Source organism: Carettochelys insculpta, chromosome 3 (genome assembly GCF_033958435.1).
Source record: "Carettochelys insculpta isolate YL-2023 chromosome 3, ASM3395843v1, whole genome shotgun sequence".
In the NCBI taxonomy this organism is placed as follows: domain Eukaryota; kingdom Metazoa; phylum Chordata; order Testudines; family Carettochelyidae; genus Carettochelys; species Carettochelys insculpta.
In genome coordinates, this window is record NC_134139.1 from 67378406 (window position 1) to 67400877 (window position 22472).

The 22472-nt window shown below is 45.0% G+C and overlaps 1 protein-coding gene across 2 annotated transcripts in view; it reads right to left on the reverse strand.

Annotated features, from left to right (window-relative positions):
- Positions 1–4299: 4299 nt before the first annotated feature.
- DESI2 (desumoylating isopeptidase 2) overlaps positions 4300–22472 on the reverse strand; it is a 32647-nt gene continuing 14474 nt past the window's right edge. The window contains exons 1-5 of one of the 2 annotated variants that reach the window (XM_074990071.1): positions 19684–20281; positions 18292–18364; positions 17098–17191; positions 9810–9951; positions 4300–8134 (exon numbers count right to left, since the gene is read on the reverse strand). In XM_074990071.1, the coding sequence (XP_074846172.1) occupies positions 7904–8134; positions 9810–9951; positions 17098–17191; positions 18292–18358 (534 nt within the window). In that variant the 5' untranslated portion in view covers positions 18359–18364; positions 19684–20281 and the 3' untranslated portion in view covers positions 4300–7903. Of the gene's footprint in view, positions 8135–9809; positions 9952–17097; positions 17192–18291; positions 18365–19683; positions 20282–22472 lie in introns of those variants that run through there. The other variant, XM_074990070.1, reaches the window with a different exon arrangement.

Consider the following 22472-nt stretch of genomic DNA (forward strand, 5'->3'; position numbering starts at 1 on the left):
CATGTGGTTTGAACAGGGACAGCAATTACTCAACCCATTACAAACCCTGTTTCACATACTTTGATGTTTAACCTAACACTTAACTCCCCACTGCCCGCCACACTTTCTGCTCTTCTATCTGATTTGTCACCCTTGATTTTTCTGATTTGTCAACCTTCATAACAATTTTTCAACCTCTGTGCTTTATATATTGAGTCTGCTCTGGTAAGGCTCTGATCTGAAGAAGTGGGCCTGTCCCACAAAAGCTCATTATCTAATAAAATAATTTATCAGTCTCTAAAGTGCTACATGACTGCTTTTAAGTTTTGATATAATTCTAGAAGACTGATGTACCCCATGGACTCCGAGACGGACTACGTGCTCTGTATGCATGAGTCTGTAGATGTGCTCCCCAATCGAGGCAGGAGGTGTTGGTCATCAGTCTCAAGAATGAGGGGAGGAGTGAAGGAAGGGAACTTGCCTGTAGACATTCAGGGTTTTGTCCCCCTGTGTAATGAGTTCCTGATTTTGAGTGGTACAGACAGATATATTCAGGCTATGTGGCAGGCTAACCATCTCTGGAGTCAGCACATATGCCACTTGGTGTGTTTTACAGCAAGTGTGGTAGATGTCATATGACAGAGCAATTACAGCAATTGCAAGTTCTGGGGCTCTCAGAGCTGGTTTTCATGTTGGAAATCTGGCTAAACAGGGCAAATCTTTGGGCTTATAAGGTGGCTTTGGTGTCTATTGTGTCCAGCTGTGCTCTACTAGATTCCAGCATTTGTATCAGTGTCCATCTTTATTTGTGCATGTTTAGATCAAGAGTTGTTCAGAAGAAACTTTGTGCCTTGCGGTCTTACCGCTCTAGGCAACTACTTGCCGCATGACATGGGAAGGAGCTCATGTCCACCAGGCTCTCTTATTGAAGATCTCCAGTCTGAGATGCACGGATGCTGGCACACCTAAATCAGAGCGCCCAGAAGAACATAACCTTAAAAAGGAGGTATCATAATGCCATTATATGAATCCATGCTTGAATACTGCCTGGAGTTCTGGTAACACCATCTCAAACAAACAAACAAACAAACAAACAAAAAACCCACTATCTGAATTGGAAAAGATACAGAGAAGGCCAACAAAAATGAGTAGGGGAAATGAAACAGCTTCCATATGAGAGGTTTAAAAACCCCAGACTATTCAGGTCAGAAAAGAGGCACCTATGGCAGGAGAGGGAGGGGGCTAAGAGTGTATAAAATCACGAGCAGAGTGAAGAAATGTGAAGAAGCAAATGGCATTAACAATAACCAGGGGTCACTGAATGAAATTAGTGAGTAGTTTGGAAACAAATATAAGGATGTACTTCACACAATACATAGTCAACCTGTGGATCTTGTTCCCAAGGATGGTAGTGAAAGCTTTAACCAAAAAAAAGCTGGGTTGAAAACAGAATTGGTAAGTTTACGGAGGACAGATATGTCAATGCCTATTAACTAAGGTGGTCAGGGATGCAGCCCCATGCTCTGGATGGCTCGATACCGCTGACTGCCAGAAGTTACAACTGAATGACAGGACAGATCACACCATAACTGCCATGTTCATACCTGCTGGAGCATCTGGCACTTACCACTGGTGGAAGACAGGATATTGGTAGAGATGGACCACTGACCCAACCAAATCTTACATTTGCATCTGTTACAACCCTTTTCTAAAGGGGATCTTCACAAAACGCCACATACCAAGACAGTGCTCCACCCCAACACTACTATACAGAATATGTGGCGCTACATACCAAACTTCTGTTCTTTGGCAATTTGACAGCATCCTTCTCTCAGGCAACACATACTCCTGGAAAGCTTTTGAAGAGATTTCACACATGTAACCACCATGACCTCTAAAGATCCACCAGTTATAGCTTGTGGGGTATCTTCACGTGTCTTATACTTTTAGTACTGAAGAAATCATGACTGCTGTACAGTACATTTAAATTGGGAAACTGCCACATACTTGCAGGCCCAATACCACAGTTCCAGTTTTGAAAGTCTTTTGGGAGAAATGGCTTTGGTGTGCCAGACTCCCTAGGGATCTCACCTCTTCTCCCCTGTAAGCCATGCAGGTTCACTGCCTCCTGAGGCTGGACCTCTGAGCTGTCAGCACTCTTACTTCATGCTGGGAGCTCTGTTCATAGTCCAGCTGAGACAAACACCAGATGACTTGCACATTTTCCAGGGATTAGTGCACCACACAAAACAGGCAGAAACACTCAGCATTGTCAAAATAGTTGCATTTATAAGTCAATTGGAACACAAGTCCTTTGATAGGTACTGACCAGTGATCCCCAAACCGTAGGGCATTCCTGCTACAGGAGCACAGAGAGGGAACATCACTCAGCCCTGTTCTGCCTCCAGGTCTGCCTCCAAACCTCAGTCTAGGCTCCCAGCTGCTGGCTCCCACCAGCATCTGGCTGTAGCTGAGAGCCCAACCCCACTCTTGACCTGAAGCCTGCCTTCAGCTGAGGTTATAGTCTCAGCCTCTGACTCCTGGTACATGCTCTTCCTTCAGATCCATGCCCTCACTCCTGGCCCTGGAGGGGACATAAACTGGAGTAAGAGCAGACATGACCATTAGAAGTTTGGGGACCATTGGCATAGATAACTGAAGGTTAAAGCACAGACCCTTCTGCTTAGACAATCTGTAGTGAGTTCCACTGCTCAAGCTGCCTTCTCTTGGTCTAATCTCCTTGGTCATACTCCAGGTGGGAACCAACTCCATCTAGCAGCCAACTCTTATCACCTCAATAAGTAACACTGCACACGACTCAAATATTATAGAAAATTCCCCCTTGGTCACAGAACCATAAATCTCAGTGAATTGTCATTATTGCATTTGTGGTATATTCTACACTTAAAGGAAATCCAACAACTATTGCAGTCATAGTACTACAGCTTAAAAAACCCACTTGTGCTTGCACAGAAGTGACATTCACACAGTGAGCACACAGAAGTTCATTTCAGTTTGCTATATTACAGCTTTGGAAAACAACTTCTGTGCAGTGAGGAATACTGCCTGAACTAATTGCTCAAACTGGGATGAACTTTAAATGCACCCATTGTACTAAGTCTATGTACGTTAGCATATAAGGGCTGACAGGAGAGGGATCACTTGTTTACCTGTTCTGTTCACTCCCTCTGGGGCACCTGGCCTTGGCCACTGTCAGCAGACAGGATAGTAGGCTGGATGGATCTTTGGTCTGACCCAGTAAAGCCATTCTTATGTTATGTAAGGCAGCTGCCAATCCCAGAGGACCCTGTTTATGCTGGGCAGCAGCTGAATTACTGCTTCATGGCCCAAACAAGCTGGTGGGGAGGCCACCCCCACTCCCTGCTGTGTCAAGAGGGAAGGGGAACAGGAGGCTGTTGGAGCAGGGATGCAGTTTGAAGGACATGCTCTGACTCCAATGGGCAGGCAGGGAGGGGAGCCTGCTTTCAGCAGTTACTCATTTACTCAACATCCCTAGCATGGCACTGAGCAGATTTTGAAACCACCTATGTGCTCACTGTCTAAGATGGTATATTCTGTGGTTGACTTCAGTTCAGTCACAATTTTAATTAACCCTTTTTAAAGGCCAGGATCGTCAGCATAGAAGCAGGTCCTCTAGGACGGTAGCAGAAGCATGAAGGGACACATGAAATTTTTTACCATATGTGGCATGTAAATACCTTTCAATATCTGGAACAAAAGTGGCATGCAAACACCTGTTCTCCCTTCCAGGTGGCAACATTACTGTTTGTCTTTGCAATTGGCTGAACAAGTAGGACTGTGTGGAGTTACAAGCTCTAACAGTTTACATTGTTTTGTTTTTGAGTATAGTTATGTAACCAAACAAATTCTACATTTATAAGTTGCACTTTTAAGAATTTCCTCCAAAAGTGTCTGTGTGAGGTGAACTGAAAGATTTTAAAATCATTTTTACAGTGTGATTACTGTATTTGTACTTAAATATTAAGTGAGCACTATACTCTATATTCCAGGTTGTATTACAAATCAATGTATTTGAAAGCATAGGAAACATCCAAAATACTGGATGAACATCATTTGATGTTTTGTTGTTTAACAATGCATTTCATTGCAATTAATTTTAATCATAATTAACTCAAATGAATTCAGGAGTTAACTGGGTGTTTTTAAATCTATTGAGTAAATATTCTTCTGTATGTTGTCAATGTGATCAGATAGTAGCGCAGTCCTGCTGAGACAAAATCTCAACCAAAATATTTGGGAAAATGGTGAGAAGTCCATAAAACAGCAATTTTTATAAAAGTATGTTTTAATAAACTGAAGACTAAGTTTAACAGACAACATCTTGACATGTCAAGGTAACAAAAGTCAAATATACCAATATTTTATACAGATACTATGAATTAAATCTGAAGATTCAACAACTTGTAACCACCTTCCAAGTGGAAAAAAAATTCATGTATGAACAATGATTAGAATTGCATTACAAGTTTTAAAAAGGAAACAAACTGCATTTTTTATCAAAGTCATTGTGCACTGACAGTACATTGGATATTTTTGGCTCACTGAACAAAAATGGCATCTTAAAGTGTAATTTTATTAAAATTAGATACAGCATGTATCAAAAGTATTGTTACAGAAAATTAAACAAAAACCAGCAAGTAGATTGAACCCTGACGCAATGAATTATTTTTCTACCCGTTTTTATGATAAAAAGACTCCACAGGTGTCCAGCATTCTCACAGCCTTTTGGAATGTTTTATTCCTACTACACAGTGTGATCATTAGCAGACTCCAAGTGTAATTCCCTGCTTGGCGGTAATGCTGGTGAAAGGTAACTTGCACTATTGCTAACAAACGAGAGCAACCATTGGCAGGGTGGTTATTTTAGGCATCGAGTGGAGACTGAGTTTAGAGCACACTGTAAAAGATACACTTTAAGATGCAATACGGTATAGACTTCAGGGTTCAGATATCAATTATTTTTCCACAGTACTTAACAAGTGAATGGATGGCTTGAAATAAAGTGGAACATGTGATAGTATTTTCAGCTGTACAATTAACATGAGTGTATTTTTGTAACAAAACTTTCCAACTAGTCTGCTTTATAAAAAATATTCTCAGTTTTACTTTAATAAAAACTGTGCTGTGTGTTTGTATTTTGCTTCTTGCATTGTACATGCTGCAGTTGTCACTTTACAAAAGCGTAAAGATTTGTGGCAGTGCTCTGGATGTATTAGAGGCCTAAAAAAAATCTGATGTTGGTACATAAGTTAGGTAGCAATGAACCAGTTATGTTTCTTTCAAAACCTAAGAAAAACTACAGTACATTCTAGATCCATGGTGGGGAGGCCTCAACACCTGAGCTGAAAACAAGAACCTGCCTTGCCAAGAGACAGCCACATTACCACCTCAGTTGTAGATCTGAGACCGAAACCGCCACCCATTTCCTACTGTGCTAGCTGTATGCAGCACTTTATTTACTTCAATGATCCTTAATTGACTGCAGACCACCCTATTCACTTTCACTAAAAAGAAAAATCAGGCTGACCTCAATTCAGAATTATACATGAAAATAAAGCAACATGGAAAGTCAACTTGTAGGTCTTCTGGCATCTAAACAAACACTCCCTTATTAGTCACCAAAGGAAACTGCTGTCACAGTAGATTTGTCAGCTGCCTCAAATAACCACTTTTTACTTATTGAAAGATTTAGTAAAATATGTAACAAAAAATGTCTTAAAATGAGATTATGGTACCTCATGTTCTCTCTAGAAATAGACGTGATTTTTACAGATTGCATTGAGTTCTGAAAAAAGTTCAATTTCTACAGACTTTTTTTTTTTTTTTTTTTTAATTAAAAAGATTTTATCTGGCTTTTCTTTTGATGGTTTTAATACTCAATTATCTAAAACAAAAATCCAATACAATGCCTACTGAAGCCAGTGGCAGAAACTGCACTTCCTTCAGTGGGAATTGGACAGGACCCCCCTGAAATTATGAATAGAATGGTATAGCCTAATCTGCACTTCTGAAAGGTTAAGTGGAACTAGTCAACCAAGGTTTATATTTGTAAGCTAATGCATGGTTTCGTCCCACCACCTGTGGATTCAGCTATTACACAAGAACAAAGTCGGCACTCTCATTTAGCTTACTGAAGCAGGCTTACTCTAAAATAACTGTGGCATTTAGCAAATATAGTGACGCCCTAAAATTTAAAAAAAAAAAAAAAAAAAACTTCCAAAAAGTAATTTAATAAAGCAGATCTCTGTGTGAACTGATCAGTATATAGAAATGGTGTTCAAGGTTTTCTTCTTCTGTAGTTCACTGGAAGTTCCATAAGGCAGCAAATCTTTTGCTACTGTACCTCCACATAAAGCAGAGAACCTCACCGATATATAGTCATGACTGGGGGAACCTCTGCAAGTTTCTAATTAAGTTTCAAAATGCAGGAAGCGAACAATAAAAATTCCATAACTTATTCTGACCACTCATCATAATTAAAGCTAAATTACAATCCATGACCTACCTGCAAGAATGTCATTTCCTAAAATGATTAAATCTTACATCTGCTAGCTTGACATGTAACACATACAGATCAGTGATCTTCTGCCGTGCGAATATGGAGGTGTATGTAATTAAGTTTGTCGTCTTTGCCTATAACAAGAAAGTTAATGCCACAGAAGGAGATAATGAATAAAATTAATTTCACCCTATAATCTTCTGTATGGATGCTTGAGACTCTAGCAGGTAATAATTTGTATTTTGCTTTCATGACTTAGGATGGTTACAAAACTCAAAATGAAGCACTCATGAGTAGAGGAAGTATGGCCATTCCCTACTCAACTGGGTGTGTTATACATGACAGTGTCCAATGTAACATGAAGCATATAAACCAATTCAAAGCACTAATTCTTAATGCTATTATTCCACATTTCAAATTAAAGAAGACAGCATGACCAGATGTGAGACAGTTTGAACTGATCAGACTCAAAATGATTCTACCTCTCTATTCAATATTTAAAATGAGGAGGAAAATAGAAAAAAATAGAAAAGAAAGAAATGTAATGATTGAAATATGCTGCTATGGAAGAGATACGTCAACACAACATGGATTGCAATTACACAAACTCTTCCTTCATATGTGCAAAACTCCACAATTAAATTCTGTGGAAGTCATACGTCCAGTAACCATTTGTTACACATTAAACCAATCTACCCTTTTACATCGAACACTAAGGCTATGTCTACACTTGCCCCCTTCAGGGTGATGGGAAATTATTAATGAAGTGCTGTGCTGAATATGCAGCACTTCATTACTAATCTCCCATCAGCCTGATTACCATGCCCCCTTCAAAGAAGGGGGAAAGTGTAGATGTAGCTTAAGCATCCAATCCCCTTTCACACAGCCCGTACACTCAGGCATTTCTGCTATTCTCTGGCAACTGTCAGAAGTAGAGAAAGTTTACCTGCCTAATTCATGAAGACAATGGGCAAAATTTATTCCTGGTGTAACTCAAAAGATGGGAGTCGCACCAGGAATAAAACGTACTTGGAGTTTCTTTCATGGTGGCAGGAGTCCAAACAGGACTTGTAAACAGCAGTACACAATACTGTAAACAAGTAGCTCTTGTATGTAACAGAACTGAAGTTATGAAAATCCAAGTTCATAAAACAGGTGAAAACGAAGAGTGGCTTTACACAAGTGTCTTCCCCTAACTCCCAGTGATTCTTTTCACTACATATATAATCCTGAGCTGAAATAACTGGGTCTTTGGGGTGGAGAGAGCCATTTTTCATATAAAAGGAATGTTCAAGAGTCAGCTCTCTAACATTGAGTAATGAAGTCAATTGCTGGAGATTTTAAACTGAAGCGTATAGAACTATATATTACTTTGGAGGAAATTTATAGTTTGGTGTGGCACCCAGTCCTAGACCCAGATGCTGAGTTTGACAGAGAAGCTGCTGCAGCCTCCTCAGTTTCCTCCAGTTCATCCTGTAGTTCCTGGCTGACACTAGACTGAAGAGCTGCAGGAGTAAGCCATTCCTTCGGTAGGCAGCTTTGGAGAAATGGTATACAAGAGCTGAAATAGGCAAGGCGATTCACCCAACGCGGAATCTCTTTTCCGCACAGAATCTTTTAAAAAAAAAGAGAGGATTAGCATTTGCCCTGTAGTTGGGTCACTAACAGACTAAAGGTGACAGAAAACTACAGCACCCTAAAGACTTAATCAAAACCCATCTATCACACACACACACGGAATTTGTCTTAGTAGGTAGATCAATGAGGATGTGTGTGTGGATCCTGTAGACTTTCATGTCATTACTATCATTTAAGAGCTGAATCTGTCTACTCTGGCAACATAATCCACCCTGTTTTCAGGGATCTCACACTAAAGGCGCTGGAATCATAAGCTCCATGATAATGTTTTGTATCTTTTAGGATACGCACAATGTATTTTCAAACCTAACAGTTGCACATTTGAGAATTTGCTGCTGCAGTTCAGTTAAAGCATGGATGGGGAACATGAAGCCCTCAGGCCACCTCTGGCCCACTGCTTCATTTCATCTGCCCCATAGCAAGTTTGCATAGGGCAGGCCAGAAGCCCTGAGCCTCAGGGTCCTGCCATAGAACCAAAGCCATAAATAACAGCTCGTCAGCTCGCCTCCACAGCATGTAGGCAAAGGGACAATCCGAAACTCTGCATGTAGCCTCCTGCCCCTGGTGTCACAGCTCCCACTGAGAGCTCCAGGGGTAGCAGCTGTCTGTGTGGGCACTCACTGCACAGTCACCTGGCCTCTCTGCCTAGGGACCAGAGGGCGACTGCTTTGGGAGCAATGAACGACCAGGGCAGGCACAGAAACAGCCTTAGCCCTGCTGCACCACTGACTGAGAGCCCTTTGAGGTAAGCACTGGTCAGTTGGAGTCTACACCCTGAAGCCCCTCCTGCATCCCAACCCTGTTCCAGCTGAGACCCTCTTCCTACATCCTAATTGCCTTCCAGAGGCAGCAACCCAACCCTGAGCCCCCTCCCTCACCCAAATTCCCTTGCTGGAGTCTGCATGCCAAGCCTCCTGCTGCACCCCAACTCTGCCACACACCACAGCCCATAACCCCAGCTAACGCCTACACCTCAACTCCCTCCTCCAACCCTGAGCCTGCTTCTGTACTCCTAATCCCTTGGTTACTGTCCAGATCCTCCTACACCCCAAATCCTTTATCCCAAGCCCACTGCAGAGCCTACACTCCAAGCACTCCAACTCTCCACCCCTGTCCAGAGCCCCTCCAATACCTCAACCCTTCATTTCTGGCCTCACCTTGGAGCCTAATGGAAGCCCTGAGCCTCCAGGCCCCCCCTCCTTGCCCACAGGTGTGTGTGTGCCCCTGACCAACTTCTTCTGTGTGTCACTGGCTCCTGATAGGAAGATAAATGTTCCCCGCCCTTACATTAAAATAATCCACCCTATTTTCAGCAATGACTTCAAGACTCTTAAGCCATTTCAAACTTATACCAATGCCCACGTATCTGATTTGGGGACAGTCTCTTCGGGTACTGACTGGGTTTTCTGATCACATGAAAACTGCATTGGTAGCATTCAAATAAAGCTAATTTCCTTAACTCTATGGACACTAAAATCTTGGTATTTGGACTTGAGCATAATTACTCTGCCTGAAACAAGGGAGGTGTTTACCTAAAACGTTAGAAAAATATGAAAAACAAATAAAAGATATACACAATTTACATGACGGGAAGAAAATACTGCTGCTGTCCAACCATTCAGAAAGCAGTTTTGCAGAAAAGTTTACTCACCTCTGATAAAGCTGAAGAAAAATGATTACAGTTTTTGTGCATTAAGTGATAGGCATTTCCTTTAAATTCTTTTCCAAGATCTTCTACGATTTTTACTATGTCATCTTCCATGAAGTCAGTACTGCCTAGAACTACAGCTTCTCTAAAAAACAAAGAGAGATAGTGTGACAACGCTTCCAAACTTAAGACATGGGATAAACTTGTTCTCCCACTGCTCTTTGGTGCATGTATTCCACATCACATACAGGTTTGTATGGCTATCCTACTATTCCCCTTTACTTTTCTTCTCCCAGGCCCCATGCTTGATGTCCTACAAACAGAAGATGGCCCCTTCTCCAAATAGTCTTCTTACACATATAAGCAGAACTTGTATCTGAGGCACTGCTGTTCTTTGGAGTGGATACTATTTCAACTTCCCAGATATTTTAAGAGGCAGATAGCACACAGAGAGGCTACATCTACATTACGGAGGTATTTTGAAATAGGCATTTTTTCCTCCTGCAATGAAGTTTATTGATTTTGAAATAACACACTATTTTGAATTTATTTTGAAATAGCGTGTGCAAAGTTATTTTGAAAAAATGGCTGTTATTTTGAAATAAGTGAGCAGAAGGAGAACCGTCCGTTGGATGTACAGTGAGAAGAGACACAATAGGTGGGAAACCTCTCAACATTTCAAATTCCAAGACCATAAAGGACAACTTACCTACATTGAACTCCCTTATAATAGACCACACACAACTTCTCCTAAATAATTCCTACAGCATATATCATTTAGAAGAGCATTCAATCTTGATTTAAAACCAAGTGATGAAGACTCCACGAACAACTGATTACTTATTCAAAAGGAAAACGGATTTGTTACAACTTGTATTTATTATAAAATATGATATTTAACAATAAGTTTACATAATGTGTATTTTGAGATGCTCAAAGAATACTTGATCTTGAACAACAGGGGTATATGGGTAGTGAAGAAGTAGGAGATTCTTTAAGATTAAAAAAAAGCTGAATGTCTCTAGCTTTCCTGTCTTTGCATGATACCTCCCCCTCATTGGGGAGAAAAGAAAGGTTACTCACCGTAGTAATGGTGGTTCTTCGAGATGTGTCCCTGTGGGTGCTCCACATTAGGTGTTGGGCTCGCCCGGCGCCACAGATCGGATCTTCCAAGCAGTTTCTGCCGGACCACGCATGCGCCGGTGCGCGCCGCTCCCTTGCGCGCTCTTGGCCACGTGCACAATCCGGTCCCTGCCAGTTCCTTGACCAACCGCCTCGGATGCTCCTGCAAAACACTAAACAGAGATCCGAAGCGGGGAGGATGGGCGGGTAGTGGAGCACCCACGGGGACACATCTCAAAGAACCACCGTTACTATGGTGAGTAACCTTTCTTTCTTCTTCGAGTGTCCCCGTGGGTGCTCCACATTAGGTGGCTACCCAGCAGTAACCCAAGACAGGAGGTGGGTAATCGGATTATGTGCAGCTTGTCCCCGAGAGGGCCGCTGTCGAGAGACGGGTATCCTCTTGGAATACCCTGTGAAGGGCGTAATGTTTGGCGAAGGTGTCATAGGATGACCAGGTCGCCGCTCTGCAAATGTCTTTTAGCGCAACGCCCTTGAAAAAGGCTGTTGATGCCACCACCGCCCTAGTGGAATGAGCCCTGGGCGTGGCCAGTAAAGGAGTCTTTGAGTTCGTAGCACATTTTTATGCAGGATACGATGTGCTTTGAGATTCTCTGTGAAGAGAGACCTTCTCCTTTCGATTTGGGAGCGAGAGAGACTAGGAGTCTATCCGTTTTCCGGAAGGACTTGGTCCTGTCTAAATAGAAGGCTAGCGCCCTCCTCACGTCCAGGAGGTGTAGGCGCGCCTCTTTGTTAGAGTTATGAGGCTTTGGATAAAACGAGGGTAAGACAATAGGTTCGTTAATGTGAAACTCAGAAGAAACTTTGGGAACAAAAGCTGGATGCAGCCGTATGGTTACTGCCTCCTTGGAAAAAACAGTGCAGGGTGGCGTTGCCATAACTGCCGCAAGCTCGCTCACCCTGCGAGCTGACGTGATTGCGAGAAGAAAGGTCGTCTTTATCGTAAGGAGGTGGAAGGAAACCATGGCCAAGGGCTCGAACGGTGGTCCCGTTAGCACACTAAGCACCAGGTCCAAGTTCCACGAAGGTGGAAGTGGTTTCCGAGGGGGGTATAGGTTTACCAACCCTTTGGAGGAACCTGGTAACCATGGGATGGGTGAACACCGTGTGCCCTTCCTCTTCATGTCTGAATGCTGAAATGGTGGCAAGGTGGACCTTTAATGAGGATAGTGAGAGTCCTCCTCTCTTGAGGTCCAGTAAATACTCTAATATCACAGGAATAGGCACCGAAAGGGGGGGCTAGCTGTTTGGTAGAACACCATGCTGTGAGCGAGTCCATTTCTGCTTGTAGGTCTTCCTGGTGGAAGTCCTCCTGCTACTTTCTAGGACTTGCTGCACTTCCTCCGTACATGTGCTCTCTAGGGAGCTGAGCCATGGATTAACCACGCTTGTAGTCGCAGGCCTTGGGGGTGCGGATGCACTATGGACCCCTGGGCTTGCATGAGCAGATCCGGCGCCACCGGAAGGGGCATCGGTGGACGGTCCGACATGCGCAGGAGTAGGGGGAACCATTGCTGTCAATCCCACGTTGGGACTACTAGGATCATTCGGGCTCCTTCCCTCCTGGCTTTCTGCAAGACTTTGTGGATCAGCACTGTGGGAGGAAAAGCATAAAGCAGGGGGCCCGTCCACGAGATCGCGAATGCATCCCCCAGAGACCCCCGTCCCAGTCCTGCTCTGGAGCAGAATCGTGGGCACTTCTTGTTGTGTTGAGTGGCAAACAGGTCTATCTGGGGAAAACCCCCAGGTGTGAAAAATCGGTTGTAGCATATCAGGACGGATCTGCCACTCATGCGTGAGTGCAAAACGCCTGCTCAGCTGGTCTGCCTTCACATTGTGAGCGCCTGGTAAGTACGAGGCTTTCAAGATTATATTGTTGGCAATGCACCAGTTCCATAACCGGACTGCTTCTGCACATAAGGCATGGGACCGAGCTCCTCCTTGCCGATTTATATAAAACATGGTGGAGGTATTGTCTGTACTGATCCCGACAACTTTGCCTTGTATATGGTCTCGAAAGTGTCTGCAGGCGTTGAACACTGCTCTGAGCTCCAGTATATTTATGTGCAGTGACTGCTCCGTGGAGGACCACAGCCCTTGAGTCAACTCTTCGCCCATGTGTGCTCCCCACCCTATGAGGGAGGCATCGGTAGTAAGAAAAACCGATTTGTGGTTGGTGGAAGGGTACCCCTGTGAGCAAGTTCTTGGGGTTTACCCACCATTGCAGGGATTTGCGCACCTCTGCTGTGGGCGACACCACCCTGTGAACCGAGTGTGCTGCCGGTTTGTATACGCTCGCCAGCCAGTGCTGCATGCTGCGCATGTGTAACCTGGAGTTCTGCACTACGAACGTCGCCGCTGCCATGTGGCCCAGCAGCTGTAAGCATGTCAGGACCGGCACCGTAGGGCTGAAGGTGATGACCTGCACGAGGGAGCCGATGGCCCGAAAGCGAGTCTCTGGTAGATACACCCTCGCTGTAATAGAATTTATGCGTGCCCCTATGAACTCTATGTCCTGTGTGGGGTCTATCTTTGATTTTGCCAGATTGATAAACAGGCCGAGCGAAGAGAACGTGCCTGCTGTGACGCGTATCATGCGTAGTATCTCCTCCTTCGAGGCCCCTTTGGAGTAGGCAGTCATCCAGATACGGGAATATAAATATCCCCTGTCTGTGCAGGTAGGCTGACACCACTGCCAAGGTCTTGGTGAAGACTCTGGGGGCTGAGGAGAGGCCAAATGGTAGGACCTTGTATTGAAAATGTTCTTTGCCTACCATGAACCGGAGGAATCGCCGGTGAGCCGGATGGATAGTTGTGTGAAAATACGCGTCTTGTAAGTCGAGGGCTGCGAACCAATCTCCATCGTCCAGGGCTGTAAGGATGGAGGCGATTGTGATCATCCGAAAGCGTTGCTTGCGCAGGTACCGGTTGAGGCCTTGAAGATCTAAGATGGGCCTCCAGCCTCCTGTCTTTCTCCGTGAGGAAGTACCTCGAGTAGAACCCTCTTCCTTGCAGTTGCTCCGGCACTCTTTCCACTGCCCCTATGAGCATGAGATGGTCTACCTCCTGCTTGAGCCTCGCTACGTGGGAGGCCTCCTGGAGGTGGGGCCTGGGTGGAGGTCGTGGCGGTGGGAGCGACTGGAAGGGGATGGCATACCCCGTGGCTATGATCTCCAGCACCTATTTGTCTGTGGTGATCCTTTGCCACTGGTCGTAAAATGGTCAGAGGCGATGGTGGAATAGCCGCTTCGGATGACTTTGTGCGATGGTAGTGATGGCACAGCCCTGGATCTGTGTGTCAAACTTGTGGCCTTTGGCCCTGCCCTGAGGACGCACGGCTCTGTTGGGAACATCGCCTGGGAGTTCTGTACTGCTGGTGCTGTTGATGTCGCCCTTGCTCGTAACCCCTGTGGTACTGGGGACGCTGTTGATGGTACCGTCTTTGTTGAGGGTAGTACTTTTTCTTTCTGTATGGAGGGGTGTAAATCCCCAGGGTCCTAAGTGTGGCTCTTGAATCTTTACTGGAATGAAGGACCGAGTCAGTTGATTCAGCAAACAGCTTCTGCGAGTCGAAGGGAAGATCGACTATCTTTGCCTGCAGATCCCTCGGTATACCCGAAGTCTGGAGCCAGGACTCCCTTCGCATCACCACTGCCGTAGCTGTGGAGCGTGCTGCTGTGTCTGCAGCATCCAGGGCGATCTGAACTCCCGTCCTCGCGGCCGCGTAGCCTTCTTGCACAATGGCCTTGAGCACCGGTTTTTTGTCCTCTGGAAGCGAGTCCATGAGGGAGGTTAACCTAGTGTAGTTGTCGAAATTATGGTTCGCTAAATGCGCTGCGTAATTTGCCATTCGCAACAGTAGAGTGGAGGAGGAGTAGACCTTTCTGCCGGACAGCTCTAGCTTCTTGGCATCTTTGTCTGTTCCCCCCCGTCTTGAATTGACCTGTCTCTGATCTTTGTTGCGACGACTCCACCACCAAGGAATTTGGTTGTGGGTGGCTGAACAGGAACTCCATGCCCTTCGCCGGCACGAAGTATTTCTTATCCGCTCTCTTGTGGACAGGCGGAATAGTCGCAGGGGTCTGCCATATCATAGTGGCGGACTCCAAGATTGCTTCATGAAGCAGTATTGCTATTTTAGAGGAGGCCAGAGGTCTCAGATTTTTGAGGAGCTTATGGTGTTTCTCTTGCACCTCCGCTGTCTGGATGCCTTGCGTGAAGGCCACCCTCTTAAACAGCTCTTGAAACTGTTTGAGATTGTCCGGAGGATGGACGTCCCCGGGGGCCGTAGCCTCGTCCGGGGAAGAGAGCAAGGAACCACTAGGGTACACTTCTCTGGACCCTTCCGGTTCCTGTTGGTGATGGTACATCCTCTCGCTGGAAGCTTGCAAGGGAAAATCTTGGTTCCATAACCAGTTCCCCCTGAGATACTTGAGTCTCTGTCCCCGTTCGCGATTGCCCTTGGGGATACGGGACCGTCTGTGGGGATCTTTCCCTGGTAGATTGCCAGTGGTGTCTATGCCCCGCGTGATAGGAGCGACCATGGCAGCATGGGCACTGTTCTTGGGAAGGTGACCTAGACCACTCCCTTGGTGCATACCCTCTGCATCTGGGGGAGCGAGATCGTCGAGAGACCTGGGACACTGGAGAGAGCGCGATTTGTGATAGTATTCCAGCGGCTCAAACCCCAGGAAGGGTGAAGGTGGTCCCAGCCAGGGCGAGGCTGGTTGTAAAAATGGAGACGGGGGCTCCGGGTAGGCTAGGGGGGACCCCTGCCTTCTGGTTGGAGTCTGCAGCGTAAGCGGAGGGCTGAGAGAAAGCAACTCTGCAGCCCTGTCTGGAGAGGGGCTGCGGTGCCTTGTTTTGTGTGCAGCCTTCCCCCTCCCTTGAGGGGGTAGCTCCGCCCCCTGACGTGTAGGGGATCTTGGCCCCGTCCGCACCATGCTCGGCACGCTCATGGGCGGTGCCACACGGGCGGTGTCCTTCGGTGCCTGCAGGCTGCGTGCCTGCGCGCTCTGCACCGCCGGTTCCCCGGGGGTCGGTGCCGCTGCTTGCGGTGCCGCCAGTACCGGCGCTTGTTTAGCCGCCGCCCTGCCTGCGGTGCGGGGCGGCTGTTTGATTATCGGAGGCTGAGCCGCCTCCACGTGGCTCTCCATGCCACCGCCGATCAGCTGTTGCTGCGGCTGGGGGCTGTGTGCTCCTCCCGTCCCGCTCGCTGTTGCTGCCGGCAGGGATCGGGCTGGGGAGGCTTTCCTCTGTTTTTGCACTGATGGCGTGAGGGAGGCGGCTTTCCTTTTATGGGCCCCGGAGGGTCCCTCCTGCTGCAGCTGCTCCGGCACGTCTGGCTGGAGGGCCTTGTCGAAGAGCAGCATTTTAAGCCGCATCTCCCTGTCCTTCCTTGCTCTGGCTGTTAATTTTGCACAGAAGGAGCATTTCTGTGTGACATGGGACTCCGCCAGGCACCTTATGCAGAGACTGTGCCCATCAGACGCTGGCATTGCCTCTCAACAGGACTCACATTTCTTGAATCCTGAAGAGGACATTGTTGGTGAGTCTTTCAGTTGTTAATGGGTACTTAGCACCTTCTCTGTGCTGTTTTTCCCCCTCTCCGATAGCCTGCTGCGGCAGGAGGGCTAATGGCCCTCGGCTCCTGGCCTCTGGTGCTCCGCTTGTTACTGGGACTGGACTGAATGCCATTCCACTTGTTTGTTTGTTTGTTTGTTTTTTTTTGGAAAACAACAACTGGCTAACTTAACAGTAGCCTAAGAACTTGAAAACCTTAAAGAAAAAAAAACAGTTAAAACCATTGAATACGCTAACTTGGCCATAGCCTAGTTGGATTCCGTCTGCAGCCGACGGCGGTTAAGAGGAACTGGCGGGGACCGGATCGCGCACGTGGCCAGGAGCACGCAAGGGAGCGGCGCGCACCGGCACATGCGTGGTCCGGCAGAAACTGCTTGGAAGATCCGATCTGCGGCGCCGGGCGAGCCCGACACCTAATGTGGAGCACCCACGGGGACACTCGAAGAAGAATATTATTTGCCTTGGATGATCCGATTAGACATGTGACAAAAGATCACGAATTAATGCAACAAGGCAAAGTTTTAGTCTTCACACACTTTTGACTAAAGCAAAATATCTTCCGTACTTAAATTTAAATGTTTCTCCTAGTTCAGCAGCATTTCCTGGAGAAATTTCAAATATTCCAGAAAAAGGATAAGGGTGACCACCATAAGCAAATTCTGAAAGAAAAAAAAACAAACCAAGATTTAATGCAGCCTGAACAAAACCAAAAACCAAACATCTTTCTTGCAAGAGAAATAAATGCAGGAGGTCTATTAATGACTATTTAAGGTTATCAATTTCAACCAAGAAAAAAAAAAAAATCAAAATTCATATGAAATTAGCACAGCTTATTCTAGGACACAAGCATCTGTAATAGTTTTACACCTCACCAATACCTGTAAACCCCTTTAACTTGAAGCATGTTCATAAATATCTGAAGGACTAGCACCTCAAATTACTGAGATACAGAGCATATGTAATTTAGCAGGCAGCATTATTGTGCCAAGCTCAGTGTTTGAATTTCTTTATGGATTTAGTTTATTGATTATATTCATTTTTCTTTTTCTTTAAGAAGAGAATGAGATGAATTACCCATATCTAAAGTTTGTGCATCAAAACTGCTGCCATAAAAAGATATTAAAGGAAAATATCACACAGCACACTAAGTGTAACTGTACTTTTTTTTCCTTCCATCTCTACAGGATAAAAAAAGCATTTACCAGCACTTCTCAAACTTTTAGTCCAAAGACCCATATTTCTGTGGACCTCCTTACGTCCAACTCTACCCCCTCTCCACTCCTGCTGCTCCTCTTCCCTGCCTCTTTCTGCCCCTTCCCACAAGCATGCCCCCTCCCTGCAACTCCTCCACACAGCTGAACAACTGTTCCACAGTAGGCAACAAGCATGGGGAGGAAAGGAGTTGACTTAACACTTAAAAATACTATCTACTGTCTTAGTCTAGTCATGACCTAACATACCTGAGAACAGTTATCTTATTCAGGAAGGAAATACGTGATTGACTATTTATATTATTCACTATTAAATGTTCTAAACCCAAATTAATACCACTATAACTAGTTTACTCAGAAGTGCTGCAGCAGAAGTGTGACAGTGGATAGTCAAAACGACTGGTGTGCAAGGTTTGTTGTAGGGAAAGAACAAACATCACTAACAAAATATGGGAACTAGACAATTGACGGCATCCATGAAAGATGGTGTTTGGTACTGATAAAATGTTTATCTACAATGAAGTTTAAAAGTTCCTAAATGTGCATACCTCTGCCATATACCTCTATTCCTGAATGAAATACGCCAATTCCAAGGGAGGAGGTGTATTCATTCATCCAATACTGAAAAAAAGAAAGTTCAAATGAGCTTCTAGAAAAAATAATTTATGCTTGGTACAAAATTGGATGATCTGTCCTGATTATTTAAAGTGGATATTTAGTGAAACTGCATAATCATTCCTTGAAAAGTAAACTACAGAACTAAATTATTAAAATTCAGTCACGGATTTCACTAATTAAGTTCTACTCTCACAAGACATTTGAGAGTAATCAAAATTTCAAGATCTAAGTTTTTCCCTCTTCCCACTGTACTGCAGAAAGATCAAAACTTACATCAGACAGAAGGTGGTAAAACTGTTTTATACAAGCTGGTATGTATTAGCAGGGTCACGATTTCATATTTTTTTGTTAAGGAAAAGCATTAATAAATGTACTGGTTTCCACAGTCAGGACAAATTGTTCTCAATTGTCATTTATAGCGATACCTGCAATTGTGCATGCACACTTTTATTCAGGATAGGACAAAGTTAATATGAAAGACACTTCTGGTCACAAATACGCTGAAATGTTGCACTCATCAAAAGCCACAGCGGTAAGCAACTCTCTTTGTCTACATACTTTTTTTAAAAAGTGGTCAACCCCGTAAAACTTGTTATGAGATTTGAATCAACCTGGGGTATTTATACCCCCCCAGCAAAAGTTATGGCAAACACAGTTCTGTTAATATTTCTAGTAGCATCCAGGCCAAAACAGAACTCACCTCATTTGCTCATTGCTCTACTCTACATGGCTACCAGGAGTGAAAACTAATAAAAAAGTAGCAACATAAAACAGGTATGAGCAAACACGTAACTCTAGTTTTCAGAACAGTGACTTTTTACATAGCTAAATTGTTGAGGTGCAAATTTAAGCTGTGCAAGCATAACGAAAACCATTACAAAGAATAGCTTTCATCCATAGTATGCTACAAAGCAAAGACAGACAAAAAAAAACAGAAATCAAATTGTAATGCTTCAAACTACCTCCAGCAAAACATGTCGACTGTATGACCTCATTATGGCCACAGTGGCAGGGTGAGGCCATGGAGGAAAGACAAGAGTAAAGGCAGGATGGATTGGGAGCTGACAATCAGAGTGGGAGCAGCTGAGGAGTAGGCTGCCCTAAGTTAATTAGGGCCAGCTGATCCCACTCAGGGCTACCTTTATAAACCCTTCCCACACAGGGCAAGGGGGTAGCATGAGTGGGGATTGAGGAGAGCACAGGATGCGAATGGAGAGAAGCAAGGGCAGTTTTTCTAGCAATAGCAAAGTAGGGAAGGTGTTTTCAGCAGCGAGGGGCTGGGGCCCCTGAGATTCGACAGGAGGCTGAAAAGAACTGATCACCTAGGGAGAGCCGATCCAGGAGTGGGGACGTGCTGCTGCTGCTGCCGCCACCACCTAGAAGAGAAACTGGGGGTGGGGAGAACAACATTCTGGGGAAGTGCCCCACGGAGAAGAGATACAATGTCCAGACTGAGCAGACCCCTTCCCCTCCATTAGCAGCCACCCAGAGTCCCTGGGCCAGAACCTAGGTTCCCCCCAGACTACTATCCACACCCCACTTCCCCATCCCAAGAAGGGCAACGGCATCCTTGCCGTGGGGCCAGTGGATTGAACAGAGGCCTGGAGACCAGGAATGAGGTTAACCCTACCACATTATATTGTGGAAGCTTGACAATGCATCCTATTCAACTCTATAGGCCTCACTTACCACAGCTTTAGTGCCTCAAGCTTTAACAACAATTCTCGAGCAACCATGATTAATTGCACAACTGTGAGCAGTTTTACAAAAGCTGCACAAAGCAAGTCGGTAATTGAATTATTCTACCTGCAGAGTGACTGCAATTCCTACACCTCAATTAAATACTTCCAGTAAGAGAGAATTAGTTTTCCTCAGAAATAGTAATTATACATAATTACTACTTATCTGTATCTGCCATTGAAAGCTTGGTCACATTTTCTGCCTGAACAAAATTCCTTTCAACTCCCACGAAGAAAAGCAAATGAGATGTGAGGGATTGCAAAATACTGTGAAAAGGTTGGCAGACAGTAGTAAGTAACTTGTGTACAGTCCTTTCATAGCACCTAAATCATGGGGTGAAAAATGGACAAAAGACTGGTCAGAATGTCCTGGTAAATTCTAGAAACCCAAAAGAACCCAATCAAAACAACTTACCTCCATCATATGAGCCTGATTAGTTTTCACATTCAATAAAGTGTATTTTTCACACTCACTTTGCCTCTTGCTGGAGGGAGCACTACAATGAGCTCTCGACCTGTCCCTCCACCATGATCCTAGAATCCCTTGACCAAATCCCTCAGCAACTACCTAGAGATAATCTTGAAACATTTCTCAGCTTGAGTGAGGTCCAAGCTGCCAGCACAGTGATGAGGTGCAACAAGGCAACCAGACTAGATGGAATTCCTGCTCAAGTCTTCGAAGATGACAGACCAGAGTGCCACAAATAACTCCATCTCCTGATTCTCATGATCTGGGATAGGGATTAGATGAAATGAGATTTCAGAGAGATGCTGATGGTCAGTCTCTTCAAGAAGGGTGACAAGTTGGACTGTGGGAACCATCATGGAATCCTCTTCCTGGTAATGGCAGGAAAAATCTTAGCTCAAATCCTTGCAAACTAACTCTGGCCACTCTGAAGAAATACTCCCAGAATTTCCGTGTGGCTTCTAACCATCCTGAGGAACAGCAGAAATGATCTTCACCATCCAGCAACTGCAAGAAAAACATCCTGAATAAAACCAAGCCTTACACCCGAGTTTCATCGACCTGACCAAAGCATTCGATGCAGTCAATCGTAGTGCCCTGTGGATTATCCTCTTAAAGATCTACTACCACAAAAAATTGATTAGCATCTCGAGGCTGCTTCATGACAACAACAGATCCTGAAGCAAACGCTTCGAGGTCAAAACAGGAGTCAACCAAGACTGTGTCATTGCTCCATCACTGTTCTGCATCTTCACTGCCATGACCCTTCACCTCTTTGACAGCAAGCTTCCAGATGGCATGAAGACTGTCCGTAGAATGAACGGAAAGATTTGCAATCTCAGGGGACTGAAGGCTAACAGCAAGACCTCCATGACCTTGATCACAGAGCTCCAGTATGTGGATGACAACTTGGTTGCTGCTCTCTCTCCTGCAGCCCTTCAGATCATCTTAAGTGTCTTAGCTGAAGCATACAAGAATCTCAGCCTTATACGGAACATCAAAAAGACCAAGGTGCTCCATCAACACTCGCTGACAGGACAATCTCATGTACCTTCTACTGAAGTCAATGGAGACCTGCTGGAAAATGTGGAGCATTTCCTTTACCTTGGAAGTCATCTTTCTGCTAAAAGTCGACATTGATGTGGAAATCTAGCATTGTCTGAGCCGTGCAAGCTCTGCTTTTGCCCACTTGAGACAAAATGTCATCAAGAACCGGGACATCTATCCCAAGACAAAATTGCTTGTATACCATGCAGTGGTTGTTCCAATGCTACTGTATGCATGCGAGACCTGAACAACATACAAACTCCATCTGAAGGTAGCTGAACCTCAACACTGCCTCAGGAGAATCCTAAATATCTGTTGGGAGGGTAGGGCACTAACACTATCATCTTGGAAGAGTCATACATGACAGCATTGAAGCCATTATCATCCATCAACAACTTTGTTGGTCTGATCAGCACCTTGCAAAACACATTTTGTTTTCCGATTTGAAAGATAGACAGGAATGTTGGGGGCTAGTGGAAGCAATGGAATGACACGTTTAAGGCACACACAAAAAAGTGCAGTACCAATGTCGTCAGTTTGGACACCTGTACCTGAGACTGTCACCAGAGGAGAACCGTAATCTGAGAGGCAGTGGTGCAATTTCAGAGGTCCTGCTGCAGTGCACACCAGGAGAGGTGGAGAAAAGACCAGGCAAAACTGCCCCGCATCCTTCCAACAGCAACCAACACCTGCACCTTTTGTGATAAGGCCTGAGGCTCCAGAGTTGGGCTGATCAGCCATCAATGGAGTCATAAATAGAAGGGTGACAAAGATGTTCTACTTGTTATTGAGTGACTGCCAAGAAACGAGATTTTTCACAGTAAAGATTACTGTAAAAAAAAGGAATAATGTTCTCTAA